Here is a 27,124-nt window from a genome sequence, read left to right on the forward strand (position 1 = left end):
GAATCCTCAAAAATAGATCACAGCTCCTGCAAATATATTAAGCAGCCCCACTTTAAATGGAAATGTTTCTTGAGCATCAGATCAGCCTTAGATTGATTTCTGAGGGATCAAGTGACACGTGAACACTGGAGTAATGATGCTGAAAATACTAAATTACAATACTTTAAACTACAAAACATCTATTTTAAATTGTAAAAAGATTATTATATTACTGTTTTACTGTATTTTTGATCAAATAAATGCAGCCTTGGTGAGCAGAAGAGACTTCTTTCAAAAACATTACAAATCAACTCCAAACTTTTAAATAGTAATGTATACACTCACCTAAAGGATTATTAGGAACACCTGTTCAATTTCTCATTAATGCAATTATCTAATCAACCAATCACATGGCAGTTGCTTCAATGCATTTAGGGGTGTGGTCCTGGTCAAGACAATCTCCTGAACTCCAAACTGAATGTCAGAATGGGAAAGAAAGGTGATTTAAGCAATTTTGAGCGTGGCATGGTTGTTGGTGCCAGACGGGCCGGTCTGAGTATTTCACAATCTGCTCAGTTACTGGGATTTTCACGCACAACCATTTCTAGGGTTTACATAGAATGGTATGAAAAGGGAAAAACATCCAGTATGCGGCAGTCCTGTGGGCGAAAATGCCTTGTTGATGCTAGAGGTCATAGGAGAATGGGCCGACTGATTCAAGCTGATAGAAGAGCAACTTTGACTGAAATAACCACTCGTTACAACCAAGGTATGCAGCAAAGCATTTGTGAAGCCACAACAAGCACAACCTAGAGGCGGATGGGCTACAACAGCAGAAGACCCCACTGGGTACCACTCATCTCCACTACAAATAGGAAAAAGAGGCTACAATTTGCACAAGCTCACCAAAATTGGACAGCTGAAGACTGGAAAAATGTTGCCTGGTCTGATGAGTCTCGATTTCTGTTGAGACATTCAGATGGTAGAGTCAGAATTTGGCGTAAACAGAGTGAGAACATGGATCCATCATGCCTTGTTACCACTGTGCAGGCTAGTGGTGGTGGTGTAATGGTGTGGGGGATGTTTTCTTGGCACACTTTAGGCCCCTTAGTGCCAATTGGGCATCGTTTAAATGCCACGGCCTACCTGAGCATTGTTTCTGACCATGTCCATCCCTTTATGACCACCATTTACCCATCCTCTGATGGCTACTTCCAGCAGGATAATGCACCATGTCACAAAGCTCGAATCATTTCAAATTGGTTTCTTGAACATGACAATGAGTTCACTGTACTAAAATGGCCCCCACAGTCACCAGATCTCAACCCAATAGAGCATCTTTCGGATGTGGTGGAACGGGAGCTTCGTGCCCTGGATGTGCATCCCACAAATCTCCATCAACTGCAAGATGCTATCCTATCAATATGGGCCAACATTTCTAAAGAATGCTTTCAGCACCTTGTTGAATCAATGGCACGTAGAATTAAAGCAGTTCTGAAGGCAAAAGGGGGTCAAACACAGTATTAGTATGTGTTCCAAATAATCCTTTAGGTGAGTGTATGTACATTTGTACATTTAATATAATGTACGTATGTGTAATAAATATGTGTAATAAAAATGTGTAATAATGTGTATGTACATTTAATATAACACAATTTTAGTTTCAGGATATTACATTGAACATAACTTTGACATTGTTTTTTGTGCTTTTAAATCTAATGGCTAATAAAAAACAATTCAAGTAAAAACACCACCAGATTTCCTCAGAAATATACATACGTTTATTTACAAATACAATTGCATTTGCATAGAAATTTAAAAATTCAAAATAAAAATACATAGTAGTAAACAGATTTATTAGAGGCATTTCTAAAACAATTTGTCTGAATTAAAAGCTCCCACTGTGATTACAAGTCAACAGATAAATATTGCTTCAACTGAAAGCATTCTCCTATGACATGGGATCTGTCCATGTAAGTTCAGGAGGGCATCACAGTTACAAAATCCAAATTCATTACAATGGCCATTTGTATTTTATTAGTTTCGTAGTACCATTTAATCACGGTATGAAGAAAAGCCCTATTCAAATGTCCTTCCATGACTTTTGGCTGAAACGTCAAACCAATTATGCGATCTAATTGGTTAGGAAGGAGAAGGAAGGTAGGGAAGGCACATCGGGATCATTTTTCCTTAAATATATCATATATTTAATCTTTATCTTCATATATAAATTCAAGAACAAACCAGGATAAGGTGGCCTCTTACCGAGAAATTAGGTAATCGATGAACGTACCATCACTGAAACATTAATTATGCTCAAAATGACTGTGTGAAGATGAGTTAAATGTGGCAACAGCTTTTTCTGGGAAATGTCCCATTATTCCAACATCATTAAACAGTATCAAGACAAAGGCAGGGGTTAAAACAAGCAGGGAAACAATACAAAAGTGTGCGAAATCTGCCGTGTGAACGGATGAGAGATCAGCCGAGGATGTTCTCGCTCTCCTGACGCCTGGTCAGATGCAACAGATCGTCACACCAGATGGAATGGTTGCGCCGGCTAGATCTACAATGACGACAGAGGATTTCTATAGACCCTCCACCCTATGACAGCTACGTACGGCTGGCAACCCTCACCGACAGGAGAGGCCCGTGCACCCCGCTTCATGCCCTCACCACCAGTTCAAAGTGCCTAATCGTCCCCATGTGTTAGTCAGGAGAACCAAAAGCCAACTTCAATCCTCCAATAACTTAATATCTCACTGGATATGTAACATATTATTCGAGGAGCAGCTACTTGAGACATCCTCCAGATACAATATTAGTAAGTCAATTGGCAAAAAAAACACCTCAAAGTGGGTGAGACGAGACAGAAAAGCAAGATCACCAGAGCAGCATGAAACAACATAATGAGGGCGGAGCCAAAGGTTTGATAGACAGCTGGGGGAAACATCAACACTGAGAAGAATTAAAGCATCTGAGACTTTCCTGAGTTTTCCTTAATGGCAATGGCTCATGTGGCCACCTAAAGGACTTCCTTCTGCTTGCCTTCAGCGTCTTAACACTACGACTAAGAATTCATTTCCACTCGCACCTTCACACACCGTCCCACACTTACCGGTCCCTGTCTATACCTCTCCTAACATTACATGGATGGGCAAAAACGGAGTTTGATATTGTGGTGCCTCTAATAAAAGACATTTACAGATCTCATCCAACGCTTGATTCATCAGTACATTCATACACATTATATAAATATTTATATAGCTTGACATTCTGTGATTCTCTATGTTTCAGGCTTCCCCTTCACAGAAAATTGATGATGATGATGATGATGATGATGATGAAGAACATAAGACTATGGCTGGTAGCAGCAGCAGGGTAAGACACTGTATCTAACACGGTGAAAGAAGGAGAATGCAGAAGGGAGAGACTTATGGGAGTTTGTTGGGGGCATTTTGATTTGGTCATTGTGGCAAAAAAGGGATCTTCTAAAACGTCTGCTCTGGGATGACTGTGTTGAAGGGGTGGTCCCAGAATCTGGTGGTGATCCCAAAACCTGGAGAAAATTCAGAATAAATAGAAGCTTTTAAAAAGGAGATAAATCAGTTTAAAAAGCAGGTTAAACGTAATAAAAAAATAAAATAAAATGTTTTAAATATTAAATGTTATATTAACATTAAATATTATAAAACAAATATTAACTCTCTCCCAGCCAGCGTTTAAAAAAAAGTATTCTATACTCTTTCAGAAGATGCACAATAGCGCCCCCTACTTTATAACAGTTGAAATATGGAAAGTCATCACTGGCGGGGAAAGAGTTAATCTATTTATAAATATTAAATGTCATAGCCCTGAGGACTTCTGAACCTTTTTTTACAAACAACCTGAAAGGCTTACTTGAAATCTTATAAGGAATTATAACTTTTATAAAAAAGAATACATGTTTGAAATGTTATATATATATATATATATATATATATATATATATATATATATATATATATATATATATATATATATATATACATACACGCACACAATTAGTTAAGTGATACATTTTGTTTATTTTTTATTTTTTTAAGTGTAATTTTCTGTGACAACAATATAGTTTCTCTGTGCCGTTATCGTTATAGCTGTGGTCTGAACTCTGCTCTTCTTTAATATTGAGAACGATTTTTAGAACTAAATCTTTGTCGTTTTCTTTATAGTTATCGTCCTTGGTGTGAACAGGCCTTTAATATTTCAAATGTAAACGTGTTATTTAAAATGTATTTCATATAACTGGTCTTAACTTGCATAAAATACAGCCACTTTATCCACTATTTTGTAGAGAGATGCTCTAATGCCTGATGCCTCAAAATATTACGTCCTCACCTGCCCTTTGGTGTTCAAAGTGGTGTTTGACATGGTACGCTTTCAGCCCATACAAGTAGGAGTCTTTCCGTGGCGAGCCGTAGTGCAGGTAGTAGTGGATCATGTCGTAGACCACGTATCCACACATGCCCCCAACAAACAGGGAGGTTCCCAATCCCTCAGACATCAGCTGCATGAGTATCAGATAAAATGCGCCAGCGGCGATGGCAGCCAGGCTCGGAGGAAACACCAGACGAGAGCCGTCAAACGGAGACTGATGGGTAAGAAAAGAGAGTTTGGTTGGTTTCAACAATAACCCCTTTCACATATACAGCCTTAACTGGTAAATTACCAGTAAAAGATCATGTGTGAACAGGACCTTTTCAGAAGATACCAGTAAGTTGTAACATTACCAGTAAATTACCGTTATGATGCTGTGAGTAAAAAAGAATGAAGATTACCGGTATGAGCAAGTACGAAGTCAGAATCCAATGGCAGTCTGCTTTGGCCAATCATAAAGTTATTATGGCGATGACACGTTTACTCCGTGCTGTTTACTTTACAGTAAGCTCAACTGCTTTTTAATAGTTTTTCTACAGTATGTCAATATGCGCTAGATGGACATCTTTGAGCAAAAAAGCATTCTGTGTAATCATCACCTTACACCTGTCACTCTAAAGTCAAAAAAACATTTGTCAAACTGAACAGATAGTGAAGCTAAAGCGCTTCTCCTCGTGCAGGCGAATGAAGACAACGGCTCAGCGTTTAAAGATCATTTCCGATCACAGATTCCATCACAGAATTTACCGGTATTTTGGTGCTAGTGCGTGAATGGTCGGTAAAAAGCCATGTGTGAACAGGATATTTGTGTAATTCATTTTGGTAGTTTTAACGGTAATTTACTGGGATTACTGCTCAATGAATTTGAAATGAATCTCAGATATTGAAAAAAATGAACACACCTTGTGGTGCTGACCGTGCAACAGGAAGTGCAGCGTGATGAGGTAATAATTGTGGGCGGGTGGGCGCATGTGGAAGACGAAGCGATGGATGCAGTACTCGACAAATGACCACAGAAACATGCCAAGCATGAAGATGAACGGAAAGCTGTACTTGTGGACCAGAATGGAGTAGTCTAAAAATAATAAATACAAGTATAAAACATACATTAGGACATTTTGGGCAAAATAACAATCCTTCACTGAGAAAAGTGTTACATATATCAATATAATGTCAACTAAAACGGAACTCTTCAAAATTGTGATTACACTTTCTTTCGATAGTCAACTTTAGACATTCTACTAGCCATACATAACTTTGCGCAAAAAGTAAACAACAATAACGACTTTATTCCACTATTCATTTCCTTCTCTCTGGGTCTCGAGCTATTTCACGTAGTGTAATAGCATAGCGCGTCTGTGTGGTACGTCACACGCATCACACATGACCAGTGTCGGCCAATAGTGAGCCTACGTGTGACGTACAACATAGACGCGCTGCGCAAAAACACTACGTGAAATAGCTCGAGACCCAGAGAGAAGGAAATGAATAGTGGAATAAAGTCGTTATTTTTGTTTACTTTTTGCGCACAAAAAGTATTCTCGTCGCTTGATAAACTTAAGATCGAGCCACTGATGTCACATGGACTACTTTGATGATGTCTGTACTGCCTTTCTGGACATGGACAGTATGCCGTCCATTGACTTTCAATGGAGGAACAGAAAGCTCTCGGACTAAATCTACAATATCTTAAACTGTGTTCCGAAGATGAACGAAGGTCTTACGGGCTTGGAACAACATGAAGGGGAGTCATTAATGACATAATTTTCATTTTTGGGTGAACTAACCCTTTAAAGTTAGTAGAATGTCTAAAGTAGACTATAAAAATAAAGTGTTTTTGTTAAGTGAAATAAAATGGATTAAAAACCTAAACATAATCATATTTATTCAGTTATTTGCAAAGGCAAAACTTTAGGTCCGAAATCGCTAAATCTTAAACTGAAATCTTAATTAATTAAAGCTATATAGAAGTATTTTACAAAAAAATGGCTAAAACTAATAATAAAAACGATACTATAATAGTATATAAATAATACTGCTGTGAGTAAATTAACTAAGTGTCTTAAAACACCCTTTCCACACACCTGATGTAATATACAGTCTTGTCGTCTCTTGTGCCAATAGTGTGTAGCAGTACCAGCTCAGATAGATAACCATAGGCATCCATACAATTGGCACCATGTACCTGCAAACACACATTTGTCAGTTAACCAGCACACACATGGCGTAGCAGCTCATGTAGCACAATACTCTTACTAATCTACAATGTTTAACTTGACTAAGCAAAAACAAGCACACAGATGTGATAAATCCTGTTATTTGATCTCTCTTACCATGAAGTCTTTGTGTTGGCTTCGAAAAAGTCATTTCCGAACAGTCTGATTGGTCTGTCCACGGGCTGATGGACCCATGTGTCATATTTCTCTCTGAGGTATCCGACCTGCCAGGCCAGTGGCTTCCGCCAGTCCACCAGATCCTGTATGGACAATGAAATAAATCCAATTATTATTTCATTTGATAACAGTGCTATATTAGCATTATTCATATACTGTTACTGTGAACGTGAAGTACAACATGCTCCTGGATCAACATCTTTGTTGATTCTGGAACAAAATTCCAACATTTTACATTCTTATCCGTTTTACTTTTAGAAATTTTAGTCCTTAAGCTTATTTATTACAAGTTGCCAAGCAACATTTCTAATTCAACATTTCTAATCTAATGTTTACTGATTGATGGTAATAAAAAAATAAAAAAAATAGATTTTATCTTATTAGTCATTTGTAATATCAGTTTTTTTAACTGCAATGTTTATCTGTGTTTTTAATTGGTTTGTGAAAATGACAAATCAGAATATCAACAAATTTTAGCATTTTTAATTGATTTAATAATAATTACATAATTTTGCCACATCAATTAACCTCATACTGACATCTTTATGCAAGTTAACTAGCATAGCAATTACTAACTTTACACTTTATTACCATTTATTAAGGAGTCCTGTTCATTTTTCTGCCGTTAGGTAAATAACCACTTTTGCACACTTCAATCAAAATTCATAATACAGAAGGTATTTGTGAAGCAGGAATGTTGGCTATCAATAATGTATGTTAGTTTGCTGAATCATTTGACTTGCTTGTTTATGGTGCAAATTTTGACCAGATGCTTTTCCTACTTTCTCCACTAGGGATCCCTATAACATTATAAAGTGTGTCTAAAACGCCATATTCGCCAAAGAAAACCTATAGGGAGCGGCAACTCACCAAGATTCAAACAAAGACAGGACACAGAGGCCTTGAACTCAAGGACTGAACCTGAAGTGATAGACGCCCATTTATGCATCTATCTATAAATGTACGTTATAAAACAGTATAAGCTAACATTACTCATACAGTAGTCATGTGCATATTAACAACTCTCCAGTGTAATACAGGATCACGCTAGGGACACAACTAGTCACAAGGTACAAAAGGTCATCGCATTTCAATTACATTATCTAGGGGCTGCTTAAAAAATAGCTTTATCATAGCTCTAGTTCAGTCAGTGTCATTTCTAGTTATTACTGCGTGACAGAATACCAAGTAAGACTTCACATAACCACCCACTTTATTTACTGACTATTTAGGCTACTGCTTGCTTTGAGAAATGAGGACAGACAAGTATTCCAAGTTTAGTTCTAGGAAATATCTGTCACACCATCAATAGGTGCACACGTTAGGACAAATTAACACCCTTTCCTTCATAGCAACGCTGGAATGAATGAGAGTGCAGCAATAAACCTGAGCCGAAACCACATGATTCCTGTTATAATGAACCCAGAAATCTGGTCTGGGCTGGTTGCCTATCCTGTCTGATTTACAAGTTTCATTACGCCATTAATTATGGTTTTGGTTGTTATGCCTAAGCCTGATGCACAAGTTACGTTTGCTACGTTAGTGTAACAGCTGAGGCTGAAGAATGAGTAAGCCAGAATACATACACTTACAATACAATATAATTAACAGGTGAATCTCACTAAGAAATGTTCAGGTGGGTCACATTTTACTGTGTACGTGAGTGTGTATTTATAAAATTGTAAAAAAAAAATATCAATTTATATAAAATTGTAAAAAATTATCTTAAAAATGAATCTTAAAACAATAAAATCTCATTCTCATTGCTGTAATTAATGAGGAAAAAAGAACATTTGTGAAATATAGCTCATGTATAAGTCATGGCAAATATCGAAATAAACTTTAAATAAATATAAAATATATTTGAATACATTTTTATTATTTTTATTTTTAATATATCCTTTTCCTTCATTTATTTAAGCTAAATATTTGTTTTTCTTCAGATTTTCTGAATACCAGTGAATAAGGAAACGATTCTCCATAAGCACTGTTCACACATATGCAGGTATTTATAACTACAAGTTGTAGTGAATGGTACAGCGTGGTTCTGCAAAGGGGGTCAGCGTTCTCTAGATCGCTGACCCCATCTGTCACACTCAGGGGGGTTGGACCAAACAATCGATGCTTGTGAAAGTCCTGCATGCCTCTGATAGAGGACACAGGACATTCACACACAAACACAGAGAGTGAGGGAAGCACATACACTGTAACATTTTCACATATCATTTCATTGTCAGCAAAGTACATAAGTGTTTTGGCTTTCATCCGCCTTGCAGCATCTTACAAACACAGAAAAAGGAAGCCTTCAAGGGATATTTCACCCAAAAATGTAAATTATCCCATGATTTACTCACCCTAAAGCCATTCTAGGTGTATATGACCATCTTCTTTGAAACGAACACAATCGGAGATATATTTAAAAATATCCTGGCTCTTCCTAGATTTATAATGGGAGTGAATGGGGGTTGAAATTTTTTGAAGGGCAAAAAAATGCACCCATCCATCATAACAGTAATCCATACGGCTCCAAGGGGTTTATCAAGGCCTTCTGAAGCGAAGCCATGTGTTTGTGTAAGAAAAAAAATCCATATTTAAAACATTATTGGCTATAATAACTAGCTTCCGGCAGATAACCGTATGCATACTGCGCAAGTCGACTTCCGCAACAAAGCTCCTCTTCTCTTATATCGAAATCCTCTGACATTTCTCTTTAAAATTTCTCGGTTTAGACTTCTAATTTGTGACCCGTTTTGTTTTGCTCCATCCTCTGCGCTTCCACGTTCATCATTGCGTCGGGTCAGAGTCCACTCTTCCACCGCAAATTGCTGTGTGCGGCCTTCTGCCAATAAAGTTGTAAATATGGATATTCATACAAAAACACATTGCTTCGCTTCAGAAGGCCTTTATTAACCTCCTGGAGCCATATGGATTATTTTTTATGATGGATGGATGCATTTGTTGGCCTTCAAAATCTCACTACCATTATAAAGCTTGGAAGAGCCAGGATATTTTTAAATATAACTCCAATTGTGTTCGTCTGAAATAAGATAGTCATATCCACCTTGGATGGCTTGAGGGTGAGTAAATCATGGAATAATTTTTATTTTCTGGCAGACTAACCCTTTAAGGAGGATAATCGCTGTTCAAGAAAGAAAGCAAAAGAAAGTCACCTGCTCTGTTAGTGTTTCACACTGTTGGTGCAAGTGAAAAGAGGAATGGATGTTTGCGGTTTCCTGTCATATGATCTAAAGCTTCACTTCCAGATGTCAAGCAGACAAATGCGTGGTACAGCGATTAAACGACTGTTGAAGGGAATATTCTGGGTTTAATACAAGTTCAGCTCACTCACTAGTCTCTGTGGCATGTTGTTGATTACTACGGAAAGTCATTTTGAGCCTATGAATGTGTAAAACTATGCTTTCATTATGTTTTAAGGAAGTCCTGTACATTTAGACTGGTTTAGCATCATGTCGGTCACACATCGATCAGATGCGTTTCCTATGGCCTGTTCAAACAGGATGTGTTGCTCTGCAGTGCAAAATATTAACTAGGCTAAAACTACAGTTAGAAAACCAAAATCTAGATAACCGTAGCTGTGCCTTAACTTAGAGCTTGTATTTTAATCAGTAATATGCCAGGTTGCATTTCACTTCTGCGTACCGTTTCTTCGTCGACTTTGCTGCATTTATTGATGGCTGAGGTTTCTTCTTCTTCTGTGGTGCTTTCTGGGATCTTCTTCCTCAGTCTCAGAGTCTAGAACAGAAGAACAGAAACATTTCAGATGAACTCTAATGATCATGTTAAATGAGATGAGATTCATCCGTGTTCAATTTGTGTTGTTAGGAATTTGTTTGTATTCCTATATATTTGATTCATGGCCTGACTCTGAGATAAAACAACCTGTCTGACAACAGAGGGAAATGACGAGTTGAAGCAAGTGGCATTTGACTGGTCATGTGATCTCAACATGGCGGCCACCACAAAGTGACCTGCTTCTTGTAAAAGAAAATAACTTTTATTAGGCTATTGATATGACTTTAATTACCAAGCACACCTTTAATGTTAATAATAAGTGATCAAATCTCTCACTGCTCTTAATTTACTTCTTTGTTCATTATTACGGACTTACTTTATTTGAAAAGCTTACTTGAAGACTTCATACTATTGTTTTAATTGAATATCAATAAATATATCAATAATTAACGTTTTAAATGAAGTGTTTAGTTCAAAAGCAATAATAGTTTTTAAAAACTAATCGGTTTTAATGTGGTATCAAAATTGCAAAATATTTCTTGTACAAGTTGACGAATGATATAGTATAGTCAGACCTGCTGTTATTGAAATATTTTAATCAATAAAATTAATTCTAGCAAAAACAAAACATTAAATACTACCAATAAAATAAAATATACCAATCAGAGACAGCGTACTATAATCAGGCTGTCTAATCATGGTCTTGATATTTCATCCCCAAGTAGCTACAGGCCTATTTCGAACCTCTCTTTTCTCTCTAAGATATTAGAAAAACTTGTTTCCTCTCAGTTACAGGCCTATTGAACAGCACATAACCTCTATGAGGCTTTCCAATCTGGCTTTCGTCCGTTAAACAGTACTGAAACAGCCCTGTTTAAGGTCTCTTAACTATCTCCTCCAAGCTTCTCCTTCTGTTAGACCTCAGCTCAGCTTTTGACACTGTTAAGGTCCAAAATTCACATCCGAAATTTTCGCACGTTAAAAAATAAATACGACCTCACGTAATGTCAATCATGCTTGCACACTGCCTCCAAAACTATGTTAAACACTCTTTGCATTCATCTCTAACCTAACTTTGTAAGCGACCTCTGTATATTACTTTTCAGCCCTTGGTATGTGTATTGTACTTTGTTGTTCATGTTTATTTGGTTCTGTTCCTTAAACCCATCTTTGTAAAGCGACCTTGGGTGTTGGAAAGGCGCTATATAAATAAAAATGATTATTATAAAACATGCAATACAACAGTAAAGTCCCTTATAAGTTGGATCTGCTATTTTTCAGAAACCAAACTCAATAAAATACCAACAAAACACAAAATAAAAGTCCCTTGCAAGTCAAAGCTGCTGTTTTTCAGAGAACTAAATCAATAAATACATCTAAAACCTAAAGATCAAGAGACGTTGTACTACAATAAGACATTCAAATGTGACAATATGAATTCCAACAAAATGGCAGACGTGATTAGACGGGGGTTTGTTTTTTTCACCGATAAAACAAACACCAACCCTCACTGTCATCATACCACCACAAAAAGTACACCACGCCTTATTCACGTGGTTCACACATCACAGCACACATTACGTCATGCCCCAACCCACAGGACACAAGGGCTACTCGTTTCTCCATAGGGTCACAAACACACTGGGACACACCCTTCACAGATGGCTAGGATGGTGGGACAGGTGAAATATTAAACAGGTCTCGCATCGAACCCTACCATTCTAATATGTTAAAGAGATGATTAACCCTGCCCTCCTTCACACCTGCTTACACACACACACACACACACACACGTTTTATGAGGACTCTCCATAGACATGATTTTATACTGTACAAACTTTCCATTCTATCCCCTAACCCTTACAGAAAACATTCTGCATTTTTTTACATTTTAAAAAAACAATTTAGAATGATTTATAAGATGTTTTCCTCATGAAAACCGAAAGTTTGTCCCCCAGAACGTCAAAAAGACCTGGACCATACACACACACACACGTTGGGATTCCATGTTTTATGGGGACTCCCCATTGACATACTGTACAAACTGTATATTCCATCCCCTAAACCTACCTATCACAGAAAGCTTCCTGCATTTTCACTTTTTCAAAAAACATAATTTAGTATGATTTCTCATGGGGACCAAAAAAAATGTCCCCCACAAGGACATTTTGTCCCCAGAACATTGGGATTCCCAGGACCACACACACATCTCCATGGCAACCTAACACCTAACCCAAGCCATATGATCTGCCATACTACTGTACCAGAAGGTGCTCAACGTGCCATAGAAGTTGATGGTTGAAGTGTTGCTGTTTGTGAAATTGAGCGTGACTAAGGCCTCCTGGGTTTGTACAATTTAAGCAGCACAAACATACTCAGAGGTAACATGGTATTGGAGGAAATTTATGCGATTGTACTCAGACCTGCATGAAATTTCAATACGTTTCGTACAATTTGTTTATAAAATATGCTACTAATATTTTGATGCGGTTTTCAGCTACCAGTAAGAACATTAAAATTTACTCTGATTTATTCTTAATATTGGAAACTGTCACAATATATGTGAAAACTGGTGTGAAATTTTAAAATGTATTCTGTCACTAAAATGAGAATGAAAATGATTGATTCATTAGATTTGAGCGCTGTGGCATGGAAAATCTCCATCAGTGACTTCACTTTACAGGGTCAGGTGCTTAGATGGAGTAATTGTGCGGTTTAATGTGCTTGAGAGATGTTTTTCCCCAGTGCAGTACTTATTTTATTGATGTAATCTTATCTGGCAATGTTGTAAATACAAAGTCATTCGGGAATTTCTATTTTGCAAAACACCTTGTCCTAACAGCAAATGGTATTTTTAAAATATTGTAAAGATTGAATCACTAGCACAAGTAATGATATTTGTATTAGAAGTAAAAGTTTAGGGTTGGTAAGATTTGTTGCTGTTTTTAACATTTATTTGACAAAACGTGCAGTGAAAACGTTAATATTAGGAAATATTATTGCAATTAAAAAATAACTGTTTTCTATTTCAATATATTTTAAAATGTAATTTATTCCTGTGATGCAAAACTGAATTTTCAGCATCATTACTCCAGTCTTTACAATGTCACATGATCCTTCAGAAATCATTCTAATATGCTGATTTGCTGCTGATTTGAGGAAACCATGATACTTTTTTCAGGATTCTTTAATGAATAGAAAGTTAAAACATTATAAATGTCTTTACTGTCACTGTTGATTAATGAATGAATGTGTCCTTGCTGAAAAAAAGGTTTCATTTAAAAGTAAAAGTACTTATTTTTAATAAAAACATTTAATTTAAAGAAATTGTAGTTTTGAACAGTAGTGTCCAAACACATATTGAAAGGGAGCTCCTTGCAGATACAAACAAAGTCACATTCTTCTCATGGTGAGCAACGCATAACTTTTGAAAACAGATGCGCCTGACCAGATATTCCAGATGACTATCGGTCTAAACATCACAAACACAAACATGCAAACTCGTCTTACGATGCATTTTTGTTGACACTGACACGCGCTAAAGCTTACTCAGAATCAGTCCATTTTGTTATTGTCACACATCATTCACTTTAATGCTTAACTTACAGCCTAAAAAAACTCTTATACAACAATTTTATAAAAATACAGCACCATATCACGTGGAAATTTAGTTTTATTGTACCCAATAGACACGCACACAGTGTGCATACGTGCCTGCTGGGGTGTTTTACTGTTTACAAAGAGCCACGCCAATCATTAGTCTAGAAATACACACAAACCAAATGCAAAAAGAGGAATTTTACCACTTGAGGGATGAAACTCCATCAGTTGTCATAGTGACACTAAATCAAGGGACATGTAGAAATCAAATATTTAAAATGACATTTATGTGATTTTGTTTTACACCCTGAAGAAACATTCACACACACACACACAGAAATTAACACTTAACCAGTGCCTATAGGACAACACACAAGGGATTGTATCCAGAAACAAACAATTGTCGTTATAGATACAGTCACTATCGTAGCACTGAAGTCAGTGAATAAACTTGCACGACAGGCCTTTCACACAATACAAACCAGATTAGAAAACAGGTCACATGAAACGATTCAATCTGGCATGCACATGCATGTTGACATCTTGATCACATGCTTTCAAGCGAAACAATACATAAACATCCAAGTACCAAACTTAGAAACTGTCAAAAAGACAATATTATCTGGTCTTTATCAACTCTAAGGTACCGGAAGGTTTCCTTTGAACACGACTCTCATTTACACTTTACGTGCCGTTTTTGAGTTCATGGTCAAAGAGGCACCGCAAATTGACTGTGAATGACAGCAAATCATTTGCTTTTATAGCTCAAAAACAGTTTTGTATTAGTGGGCGTGATACGAGATGTGTGCTGCCCTTTTGTCGAGGTGCTGAAGCGAGAACCGGGTAAAGAAGCCTTTAGGAAAAGCAGGGCAAGATGTATTTTGGAAAAGTGCAAAAGTCCTTAAAAGAAGGGCAAACAAATGGAGAGTTATCTCAGGGTTATGAGGAAGGAAATTAAAATGAAACCTTGGGTAGGGTAAGGCTGATTTGGTCCTAGTTATAAAGTATGAGACTTGGAATATATGGTTAGAGCAAGCTGCAAATGTTCAGAGGAGATGGCAGCTGTAGGGTTGGTTAAGGTTAATGGTCCCATAACTCAGATGGCTGGTTGGGGGGTCTATCAAAGTTCTCTGATCTGTGGTGCAGAAGATGGTTTGAGCTCAACAGGACTGCAGGGTAAAGAACCTTCAAAGGGATTGTCTATAGCTCATTCTGCGAAACTCTGCTTCCAAGGATAAGGTTGGTATTGGACTCCAAATAAACACAGCAGCTGACGCAGCATGTCCAAGGTCGATTTCAATCAAGATTTTAGCTTGAAATGTATGCGAAATTTAAGAAAAGTGTGCATATTTTATAGCTATTTTTAAACATTCTATTACTAATTCATTGTAAAAAGGTCCTGTGACATGAATTAAAATTAAGAAAATAAAATAAAAAATAATAATGTAATTAGCTAAATGCTTTATACATACTTCTCATTTTTACTGGATAGAAGGTTACATTGTGTCCAAGTGGGTGAATATGGCTTAGCATGTGGATAGGTATTAGTGAGCAATGCCTGGAAAAGTTGTTAAAGGCGATCCACGGTCAGAGGACTGGAATGGATAAACCTAAAGTTGGCCATCCATGTATTCTGAAGGTTGTCTTTATATTTAGTCAGACCACTTTATCCATACATCAAAACCACAACAGAGACTCCCCTCACCATGGAAATTCTGAGAAAAAAAAAAAAAGATCACCACCACAAAACTTCACCACTTCCTATTTCCATTTCATTTCCATTTTTATGGTCTATACCTTTGTTATATTTCTTCACAGTTAATTAAACCTAAACAAATCTGAAAATCAAATCACGCGTGCATGATCCCCTCTTGGTAAAAGCACACAACGCAACCCACCACCTATTGTGTGTGTCCCATTCTACATTATATCTTATTACTTGTAAAAGGGTGCTTAGTTACAGAAAAGAGACTTTCCAATTGTCCTTCGGGGTCATTGAGAGAAATTTGGATGAGGTTAGTATTCCTTCAATGTGGATGTCTAAAAAGTAAAAAAAAAAAAAAAAAATCAACATTCAGTGAAAGCACTGTGTGACTATGTCTGAAGCTCTGCCTGATGACCAACAGAGTGGAATGTATGAAAATATAGACATAAGTCATTACACCTAGACGGTGTCATTTTCCGGTGTGGTATGCAAATATCTAATTGACTAAAGTTACGACAGCTGCACTGGCTGATATAAAATCAGCGTTGTTTACATAGTTTTCAGGGTTACCCAATTTTTGGGCTTGGCCGACCATGGAGCATGGAGTTCTTTCAAAGCCAATCTATCCAAATGTATCCAGATATAACGGATCAACAGGATTCCATGGATGCAGCCATATCCTTCTATGTTTTTTGGTGAGATTCAAAACTAGATGTGTTGCAAATCAAGTCATTTGAGACAGTGGTGAAATGCAGAAATTGCGTGTTAAGGGCAAGAAGGAGGCTGGCGTGGTAGACTGGCATGGGGGCTAAAAGAATTCCTCTGGGAGAACAATAAGGCTTCTTTATGGAGCAGTAAGGATCCGGGACACTGAATGAGAGAGACGCACATACATACAGAAAGAGTTACGAGAACAAAAGCGTGAAGGACAGAGGAAGAGGGCTCAGGCTGGCACAATCCGAACAGTGGCAGTGTGTGGAATGGTGTTGGGGCGGCTGCAAGAGCATGTTGGGGGTTGAGAGCCTCAGATACATACATTCAAAAGGGCACCCAGGCCATCAGAATCGCCTAGCCAAACCCTAATTAGCTTAACCCTGTACTGAGTCATTCCCAGTCAATAGTAATTCTTATCAATTTGCAAACCCACCACATTCCCCAGATAGAGATGTACTATAGGAACAAATGTGACCACATACCAACTAATGAAAAAGCACACCCATACCTCTCGGTAAGTGAACAGGAGCAAACTGCATACATTTGGAATGGTTAAAAATAAGTTTAGCATTAACAAAGGTGTGGGAAGAGAGAATGTTTGGTATGAATCATCTTTGTAAAAGCATAAATGCTACTTTTGGATACTTCCACCTGAGTGATTGTTCCTCTAATGCTTGTACAAACGAGATGCTTGCTTAAGTATCATTCACTGGCAAAGTCTGCGTTTTTCCCCGAGAAGGGTTTCCAGTAGAATAAAGAGCTACGGTCAAAATTCACAATGACATCGACTGACATTTTCGGGGTCTATTTAGATCAGGGTTGTCCAATCCTGCTCCTGGAGGACCACTGCCCTGCTGAGTTTAGCTCCAAACCTAATTAAACACAGCTCTTTAAGCTTTTCAGAATAGCTAAACTTCCAGACAGGAATGTTTGGGCAGATTGGAACTATACTCTTAGACGTTGGCCCTCCAGAAGGATTGGACACCCCTGAACTGCAAAAAAAATAATTTTTTGGTTCTAGTGCTCATGCAACTTAATCTCTGAAGAATCTTAATGCAATCTTATCAGGCATCATTCTGGAATTTCTTACAAAATGAGTGATAAAGTTAGTGGTTCTTCAGAAACAAAAATGATGCTAGCTTAAAATAAGCTATGTCGCATTACCTCACCTGTTTCAACAGTGTTCAGGGCAAGAGGGTCACATGACCCATGAGGATTCTTTTAAGTTAATAATTAACCATTATCCAATCAGTGCCAGGATACACAGTTGGACGGACTGATCTTGATAAGAGGCAGTAACTGATGGACTATTCCAAGCTGTCGAAAACATCAGCCATGTGAAGTGTCACTGATTTGGGGCAGATGTAAAACATTTGGCTTGTGTTATTCAGAGGAACACTTATGTAAATTTGCAGGCAGAAGTCCCTCGACAACCTGTCCAATTCCCAAAGCATCTCTCTCTAAACACACTGGTTGATTGTATAAATGAATATTTGCTGATTCTCCAGCAAAATCTGATGCTCAAGTTTTAATTCAAGTACAGCTGAAAGCAATGATGAGAGGTTGTCAAAGACGAAGCATGGGAAAGTCTTGTGATAGAACTAGAAGCAGAAGAGGCAGGCTTCTACAAGCTTACACATATGTAAATGACTAAACAAAAATACATGTTAATGCAAATGCCCTGGACAAGCTTGGTTGTAGTATTTCACTTTTGGGCATACAATAAAACCAATAATTACAACTCGCCTCTTGCTCTTAAAAATAGGAAAAAATTTAGTTTACAATGAGGTACTTACAATGGAAGTGAAGGGGGCAATTATTAAGGATTGCAAAGCAGAAATGTGAAGTTTGTGAAATTGTGAAACTGTTTATGCTTTTTCAAAGAAAGGAGGGACAAGCAGAATTTTTTTTTTTTTTTTTTTGCAATCATCATAAAGCCACAAATGCCATTTATTGAGCTTAATGTACTGAACCCAGAATATCCCTTTAATATTTCGAATTCAGAGTTATTTGAAGCCATTCAAATCAATGCCTCTTTCCTTGTGCTTTCCTCTCTAAAGCATCACTCTACAGCTGGTCCAGGATCTGCTTTTTAAACGCTTATCTTTGCTCAAAAAAGACACTAGTCCAAAGTTGAAACTGATCCCAAACCTGTGGATCTGGAATTTTAAGTGGTAGGCAGGGTCAAGACCCGTCTACTCTCACCATAAACAGGGATGTTGTTGGTGAGTAAGCTGCATCACCCAGAGAACTGGTGGAACCTGCTAGGGCAGATACTGGGAGCATTTTCTCACTCTCTTTTCCTTAATTCCTTCCCTCGTTTACCAAGCCAAATTTAAAATCAACGGTCAGCTTCATTATCCTGGATTTGGCAGATACAGTATAAGAAAGTTTAGATGTCTGGGCAAGGGTGGGTATCATCAAGCAAAGGTTGCTGTGACTATTCGGCATTATCTGTTCAAATACCAGTCAATTCTCATCTGATGATGACTTTCTTTAAATATATATATATATATATATATATATATATATATATATATATATATATTACTTAAACCAGTTGTGTGTATTTGCATAGTGCACAGGTAAAAAAAAAAACATGAAAAGGGTAAACGAGAAGGCTGTCCGCTTGCCCAACCCTACATGCAATAACAGAATTTTTTTTCAGTTCCCTCCCTTCAAACAAATCATTTGCAGGTCTGCACACATGAGCTTGTCCTATCGTACAGAGTTCAAAGAACAAGAGCACCCTCACATGTAAAGACCTTCAATCCAGAAAGAGCATCAGCGAGGAGATTAGAAATATGTGCAACAGGATTAGCACGTCTGAAGTTCACAGATTCAAAACTCACTATCATTTTGCTACGCGTGTACCCTGGGCACTTCTTTTCCAATTTTGAGATTATTTGTGTGTTAATGGATGAAGTTATGCCTGTAAGGATGTCAAAATTGTGGGACTTCGGTACAAAGTCCGATGTTTGCTTGTTTTTAAAAGTGTAACAATACCACTGTTTTGTGTTAATATTTAACTTTTTATACACAAATGAGTTTAATCGCATATTTGCTTTTGCTATGAAATTTGTTTAAAAAAATAATAATTAATAGTGTAGTTACGACCAATGACTACTGAAAATGTGGTATAGTGACACAGACACCCCTGCATGCCTGTAGTTTAAAGTTTAATACTTAACCTTACCAAATATTCCCCAAGCATACAAAAAAGGGTCTGCCTTTAAGTCAAAAGAGGAATATCTCAGCTTCCTGTTCTCTACAAAGAACTATTATATAATCCAGTTATGTATCTCATGAGATAAGGTGACCTAAAATCAATAATCATATTGTGGAAAAAGCATTTGAAAAGTTAGAGGACTGGTGTGGGAAAATGCACATCATACAGAACCAATGACCTAAAACACAATTTTCCCAACACCTCTACTGAAGGGTTCAACAGGTTGAACAAATGAGGTTTATCTCAACTTGCTGAACCTGTTAGAAACTTCATCAGCACATTGAAAACACTTCTTAGAAGTAGAAACTACAAAAGAATGATACCACCTGATTGTTCTAAAATGTATAACCTTCACTGGTCAAACTTGTTTTAGATAGTGTCTTAGTATCTTTAAGAAGCTTTGTTTTAACACATTGTTCAGATTTCAACTTTCAAGCTGTGAGATCTGTCAGTTGCAATGGAGTTCAAATAGATGATCAAAATATAGATGGAGAAACTGGTTATTCAGATGCTTATTCAAAATATTATGTTCAATTTACAATATCAATATTATGTCAATCAATATTACATGTAGGCCTACATTTTCCAGCAAATTGACATTAAAATGAGTAAGTTGGTTCTGCTGAACTTCTATGGTGTCAGCTTTGGAACAATACACCCTTTTTCTTTACGAAGCCACAATTCGGACAGGGTTTATATGAATCACACTGATTCAGTTCACACAATGATTCTCTATGCATTGTAATAAGCAGTTCAATTAGTCTGCATGAGACTAAACCATGTGTGCGGCTCATTGGAGAGTCGGAGTGAACTTTGAATACGCTTCCTTTCTGAACACATTTTAAGTTTAAGCACTGATTTCCCTCTTTTACATCAACTGACAAAGTTACGGAAAAGAGTTAGTTGGTTTTCGGGAAGCATTTAAAACCAACCGATAGTCATAGTATGTTTGCTACATTAGCCATTGAGAGATTCCTGGTCCCAGGGATCCACTCACAACCAAGGCAACAGGTGTCTCCTGGTGACGCCAGACTTATGACTCTTGTACCCAGCATGCTCCTCTCCTGGGGCCCGTCTGGTACTTTGATGCAATTAATGAGCAAGCAAACCTTTATTACTTAAGGGACCGATGGTGGCCGAACCGTCTGTCTATAATCTATCAGTGACCTACGTTATAAATTTATCAGTGAGAACTTCTGAGCATGTCCTATGATTGGACCATTGGCTCCCAAATGCCTTGCGCTCCCAAGGTGCAATTCACCAGTCTGACACGGTCTCCTTGGGGAAAGAGAATGGAGGGTTACAAAGTGAAGTGGTTTGATGACACTGGAGGAGCTAAGTACTGAGGCCGTCCCTGTCGGCATAGCAGCCCGCAGTAAACAGTTCTCACACCAGAGGATACCTATTCATCCTAAAGTCCTGTGGTTATTGGTGTACTTACAATATAGCACAAACTACACTGCTCCAATATGAGGTCCCATCACAACCACGAGACTTTGTGAAAGGAATTTCAGGGAATTTCACTGTATTGAGCATTCACAACCAAGATGGCCCTTGTTTAAGGTTGGCATGCTGCTGAAGCCATGGAAAACAAAAAGGCTATTGAAGGAGAAATGAGATTCATATCCTCAGAAAGGAAACATTCCAGAGATTCATGCCTCTGCCTTGTACGTTCCTCTCAAAAAATCAGCGGGCGACTAACCCGGTTCACTCTGACCAAATGTTTCAATTGGACTAGAACAGCTGTAAAACTGAGTGAAACGTAATTTATTGTATCAGTCGATATTTGATATTTAATTTAGGGGAAAAGAGCATGTGCATTTGCATTTTACAACCTGTCATCATCTAACACTTAAAATATAATATAATCCGATATAAGTTATTTAGTCCTGTAAAGCGGAATATCTCTGTAATGGAAAACAAAATAAACCTTAAGCCTAAAACCAGCCATTAATCAAATCTTCAGTCATAAATATAAATGTGCACAGGTCAGAGCATTTGGGAGTGAGAGTGTGACACCACCACTACATGCCACAAAAAAAAACGGTGCTAAATAAATGTGCTAAAGGAGCCTTTGTCCTTTCACCTGTGTACAGAGTTGAGTTAAAGCGATACCATGTTTTACAATGACCATTATGATTTTACCATTCTAGTTACAAGGTAACTCGCAGCCACAAGACCAGTTGTTTCATAAAGGACAATCATATATATAAACCTAACAACTACTTACCTAGACATTCATTCATCACTTTATTCATCCTTTTATCTCAGTCTCCTAATTCAAATTCATGCTTGCTCAAGAAGTGGAACCGCCCGGTACCATTTTGTCATTACATCACTGGCAACACGCCCATAACAGGTCATCGCCTTGTCATACCCTCACTAGATATGAGCAAATGGACAACAGCCCCTGCACCTAGTCAACAGGCCAGCTGGTTTCATGAGCGATCAATAAGCAAGAGAGACAGACGACCCCCCAGTTTTCCTGGACGTTTGTTTTTGGTACTGGACTAAGGCCTTTGAGGTTGCTCTAGCAATGTCATAACCATTAATACTACGAATACTTCCAAGTTTTAAAAATGTATAGCAGGTCTAGCCAGTTTCTCAGAATTAAATAGGAATATGTGACTAATATCATGAGTCACTCTTGTCTTTTAGTGGGAACAAACAAACAGCAATCAATGGGCTCAAGATCTCAAGGAGGGGCTTGTTTGAAAAGCAGTGCGTAATAAATATGATAAAAAAATTGATAAGAATGATAAAACTTTGCACATGTGACACGATATGAAAATAATAATACATAAACCTGGAACTGGAAGCTGTGATACTACCTGGTCCCACCCCCACCTGTTCCTAAGGGATTGACACTGGTTTAGTGCTGTCTTCTGTTTGATAATGCGATTCAAATCTAAGGCGGAAATGTATAGGAATCTCATAAGCTCCATTAAGAAATCCAGGGCTCAACAGTGCAAGCATTTCACTCGCATTTGTGACTAAAAAAAACAAACATGTGTAGACTGTAAAATATATTTAGAAGCACGTATGTGAATTAAAAAAGTTCCCGCTCATTCTTAAAGGAGAACTCCGGTCAATTTTAACATTGAGCTCATTTTTTTGTAAATTTGGAGTGCTGTCAATACAGAGAACAACGTCAAAAATCGGTGTTGCCTACACCGTGTTATCCCCTTTTTAAAATGTGCACCCTGTTGACTTCAATGGGGCAAGTTTTAAACCTGCTTTTAGCCTCTTAACATCCTTGATGTGTCATTACAAGTGCCCAGCCATGTGGAGTGATTCCTTTAGAGTGATCACGGGTGAATCTGACTGCAGTAGATGTGAAAGATATTAATAAAAGTGATGTTATTTCAGCCAGCGCACATACCTGTATTTACATCCTGTTTTTGGTCGAAGTCCATAGTAATCGATTGTCGAGTTCACACGCATAGGTTTAGTTACCTATGATCACGCGCGTGAACTCGACAATCGATTACTATGGACTTCGACCGAAAACAGGAAGAAAATACAGGTATGTGCGCTGGCTGAATAAACATAATTTTTATTCATATCTTTCACATCTACTGCAGTCAGATTCACCCGTGATCACTCTGAAGGAATCACTCACATGGCTGTGCACTTGTAATGACACATCAAGGATGTTAAGAGGCTAAAAGCTGGTTTAAAACTTGTCCCATTGAAGTCAACAGGGTGCAAATTTTAAAAAGAGGATAACATGGTGTCGGCAACACCGATTTTTGGCTTTGTTCTCTGTATTGACAGCACTCCAAAGTTACAAAAAATGAGCTCATTGTTAAAATTGACCGGAGTTCTTCTTTAAAGTCTAAAAATATTCAGGTCCGGTTTCACAGAAAGGGCTCAGATTAAGCCAGGAGTTCAATTAGGACATTTTAAGTATCTTTTCTAAACATACCTTAGAAAAAACATTACTGGTGTGCATCTTGAGACAAAACAATGGCACTGTCATATTTTAAGATATGTCAGTGCAAGTTTCTTTCAGGTAAAACAGCTCAAACATGCATTTTTGACTGGGACTAGCTTAAGCCTTGTCTGTGAAACCGGGGGAAAGGTCTTAAATATCTTAAATGTTATAACGAACGTATTGATAACCATTTTAAGAGGTCTTAAATTTGGGGGTGGAGAACCAAAAGGTATAGGCTAATGTGATTATTAAAGTTCAAAGGGCAATGAACTTTTGACCAAAGTTTGTGGTCAACATGATTTTTTTAATGTTTTTGAAAACAGTTACTTATACTCACCAAGGCTGAATTTATTTGATCAAAAAATGACAGTAAATTATATTACAGTAAAACGGTAATATTGTGAAATATTATTACAATTTAAAATAACTGTTTTCTCACAATCAAATGATGAATAGAAAGTTCGAAAGAACAGCATTTATTTGTAATAGAAATCTCTTGTAAAATTATAAATGTCTTTACTGTCACTTTTCATCTTTTTAATGTGTACTTGTTGAGTAAAAGCATTAATTTCTCAACAAAAAAAAACTAACCCCTAAAATAACCCCAAACTTTATATATATATCAGATACCAAATGTCTGAATACTTTGAAATGCCTTGAGAAAAAAAATTGCATTTATCTTTTGATATTTTGCAATGAAATAATCAAAAATAAAAACAACTGGGAATGAAAGAAAAATACTCGATAGCCACTGGTAGCTCGCTATAATGGGGATTTTGCATTTAAATTTGTATGTCATACTCCGATATCAGATATCAGAGATCCAATAAAAATTGCAAATCACCTGAGATAATCCCATCAGACTCTGACCCCTTTTACTCTTGGGAGAAAATGGATTTTGATATTTTGCATTAGAAAAAAAAAAAACCTGTGCCACAATCACACAACCATTGGTAACTCAATACCCTTTAGCTGATATTTGAGATAAATCTCCTTGAGATAATTCTCCTTATGGCTCATTAAAAATATAAGAATCTTCTGAGGGTGTTAAAACATGTTTGTGAAACTATGTGGAAATAGATTAGCAATATCTCAGGCCGAGCCCTTGTGTTGAGTGGTGAGGAGTCAAGTCCTCACACTATTTAAAGGATCAGACTCTTTACACTGCAATCATAGCGGCTAAGAAAGGACTTTTACAAAACCACTAAGTTAAATTCAGCATCAAATATGGGCAATGTGTCAGAAGGGCTCAAATCCGCGCAGTCCTCACAAATACACACACTCGTTCAATATATCACATACAAACACACTCCTGCTTAACAACAAACACGCTAAATGATTACAGCAATGAGGGTTTAGCAATAATCAATGACATCATCTGTTCTTCAAAAAAAATTCCTAGAGTTCCTAGATTATGAATTTTTTTTTATTGCATGATGTTTCTGGTTGTTGGAGATTACTATAAGGATTGCAAACAAAGCTGTTTTTATCTTAGCGTAACTAGAACGTTATCCCCCGGTTTAACAGAGAAGGCTTCAGCCTAGTCCCAGTCTAAAATGCATGTTTGAGCGGTTTTAACTGAAAGCAACAAATCATTAATTTGTCTCAAGATGCACACCACCCGTAATGCTTTTTTCTAAGACCCATTTATAAAAGCTACTTAAATTTCCTAATTGAACTAAGGCCTAATCCTGGCTTAATCTAAACTCTGTCTGTGAAACCACTGTCTGTACAGTTGAAATGGTCCAAGATGCCAGAAAATAAGTGAAGCTCGATTTAATTTAAAAACGCATGTAGTAAAGTGTAAAGTGACCATTAATTACAATGATACTTCATGTGAACCCTCTCAAACACTGACAGTACTCAGAAAATTTTCCTCCTCAGCTATTGTGTTGTGGGTCATGTCTGAGTAGACAAGACAGACCGGTTTGATTGTCACACACACACACACACACACACTCGTTTACACCTCCTGCATTCTGAAATATCCACCCTTCATATCCCAAAAATATCAATTTTTTTTTCATATGACAAGATATGAAAATTAGAATAATAATACATAAACCTGTAACTGGAAGCTGTGATACTACCTGGTCCCACCACCACCCACCCCCACTTGTTCTTTAGGGATTGACATAAGAAAGGCAAGCAGAGACAGAAGGCTTGTTTATCTAATAAGAGCCCTCAATGGAATATCCAACCTGCTGACACGACGCACAAATATCACGACTATGATAATCGAGATGGCTTCTTATCCAATGGTTTTCAAACATTTTATAGTCGCCCAATTTAAAAAAAAATCGTTACCTTAAATTTGCTGCACAAGTTAAAAAAATGTATATGTTGATTACTTTACGCACTGACGTTAATTGAGTCATCACGTTCCTTGCATAACGGCGTGCCATGCGATTTGTTCTAAAATGTGCATAAAGATATGAAGCAAATATAGTACTTTTATTAGTTTTTTTTTTCGGCTAAACCTTATTAATAATAATGTTTTGTAATATTATGAGACCCAGATTGGTTTGTTTGGTCTTTCAGAACATAAATATAATTTGCATTTACACTAGGCTACACAACTCTAAAATTCAGCAAAAAAAAAAAAAACAACAACACCAAAATATTTTTACCTGTTTTCGTAAAATATTATTAAAAAAAAAAAAAAATCCTGTTCCGTATGATATACGGTCATATTTCCCGTAGCCTATGTGTTTTTTTTCTCGGTTCAGTGAGTTCATGACTCGAGAACTCAATTCAGTTCGAACTTTTTCCACATTCATTGAAAAAATCCGACTCAAAAGAAAGTTTCTCGACTCTGACATCGCTATAAAAACTCGTAACGGACCAAATTGTCTTCTTAAGTCACTTTTATGGCTTGTTTGTGTGGTGTAAAGTTCCTGAACATCTTAAAGTGACTTACTAGTGACTTCTAGTTGAGTTAAACTTCCTCTAGATAGTGCTTGAGTTTCTTTCGGTTGCTATTTCGGGACTTACCTCCGTATCTTCATCTGTGCTGTCTTTGTCGAGTTCACCGATGTAGTACTGCTCCATCCACCTTCGGGCGTTCTCCGAGTGCCGGTGTGGGGGTCCTTCGATCTCCCGGCTGATGTCCTTGCCGGACCGGTGGAGGATGAGCGCCTCTCCGCCCGGGTGCATTCGGAGGAACCCTGTCACATCGTACACGCGCGTCCCTAACAACACCCAGCACGAATCCTTAGTGCAATGTTTGGCTACCTCCTTTTGAGAAAAAAAGCGAGGGGACACCGAAGGCGACATTTTTTTATTCATTTAGGGGTGTCCACAAGAGGATAGAGAAAGGTAGGCACATAGGTGGGACCCCCACTGACTTTCTCCAGCGATAGTGTACCAACTACTGACTATCGACTTCGAGCCTGAGC

The 27,124-nt window shown here is 37.5% G+C and overlaps 1 protein-coding gene across 1 annotated transcript; it reads right to left on the reverse strand.

The window, feature by feature from the left end:
* Positions 1-1,740: 1,740 nt before the first annotated feature.
* On the reverse strand, positions 1,741-27,124 carry fa2h (fatty acid 2-hydroxylase). The gene is made up of 7 exons (XM_081355556.1): positions 26,721-27,124; positions 10,449-10,541; positions 6,729-6,871; positions 6,480-6,580; positions 5,298-5,470; positions 4,357-4,609; positions 1,741-3,538 (listed from the first exon to the last, which is right to left on the reverse strand). The coding sequence occupies exons 1-7, from the start codon at positions 27,012-27,014 to the stop codon at positions 3,471-3,473; spliced, it is 1,125 nt and encodes a 374-aa protein (XP_081211682.1). The 5' UTR covers positions 27,015-27,124; the 3' UTR covers positions 1,741-3,470.

This window comes from Scardinius erythrophthalmus (genome assembly GCF_964197995.2).
Source record: "Scardinius erythrophthalmus genome assembly, chromosome: 24".
Taxonomy (NCBI): domain Eukaryota; kingdom Metazoa; phylum Chordata; class Actinopteri; order Cypriniformes; family Leuciscidae; genus Scardinius; species Scardinius erythrophthalmus.

What these genes read in the sequence shown, in the direction of transcription:
- fa2h (XM_081355556.1), bottom strand. Translation starts at nt 27,014, where the DNA reads ATGAATAAAAAAATGTCGCCTTCGGTGTCCCCTCGCTTTTTTTCTCAA. An exon ending in GCACAGATGAAGATACGGAG is followed by an intron (nt 10,542 to 26,720) that starts GTAAGTCCCGAA and finishes CTTCTGTTCTAG; the next exon opens with ACTCTGAGACTGAGGAAGAA. An exon ending in CTTTGAACACCAAAGGGCAG is followed by an intron (nt 3,539 to 4,356) that starts GTGAGGACGTAA and finishes AATTTTCTCCAG; the next exon opens with GTTTTGGGATCACCACCAGA.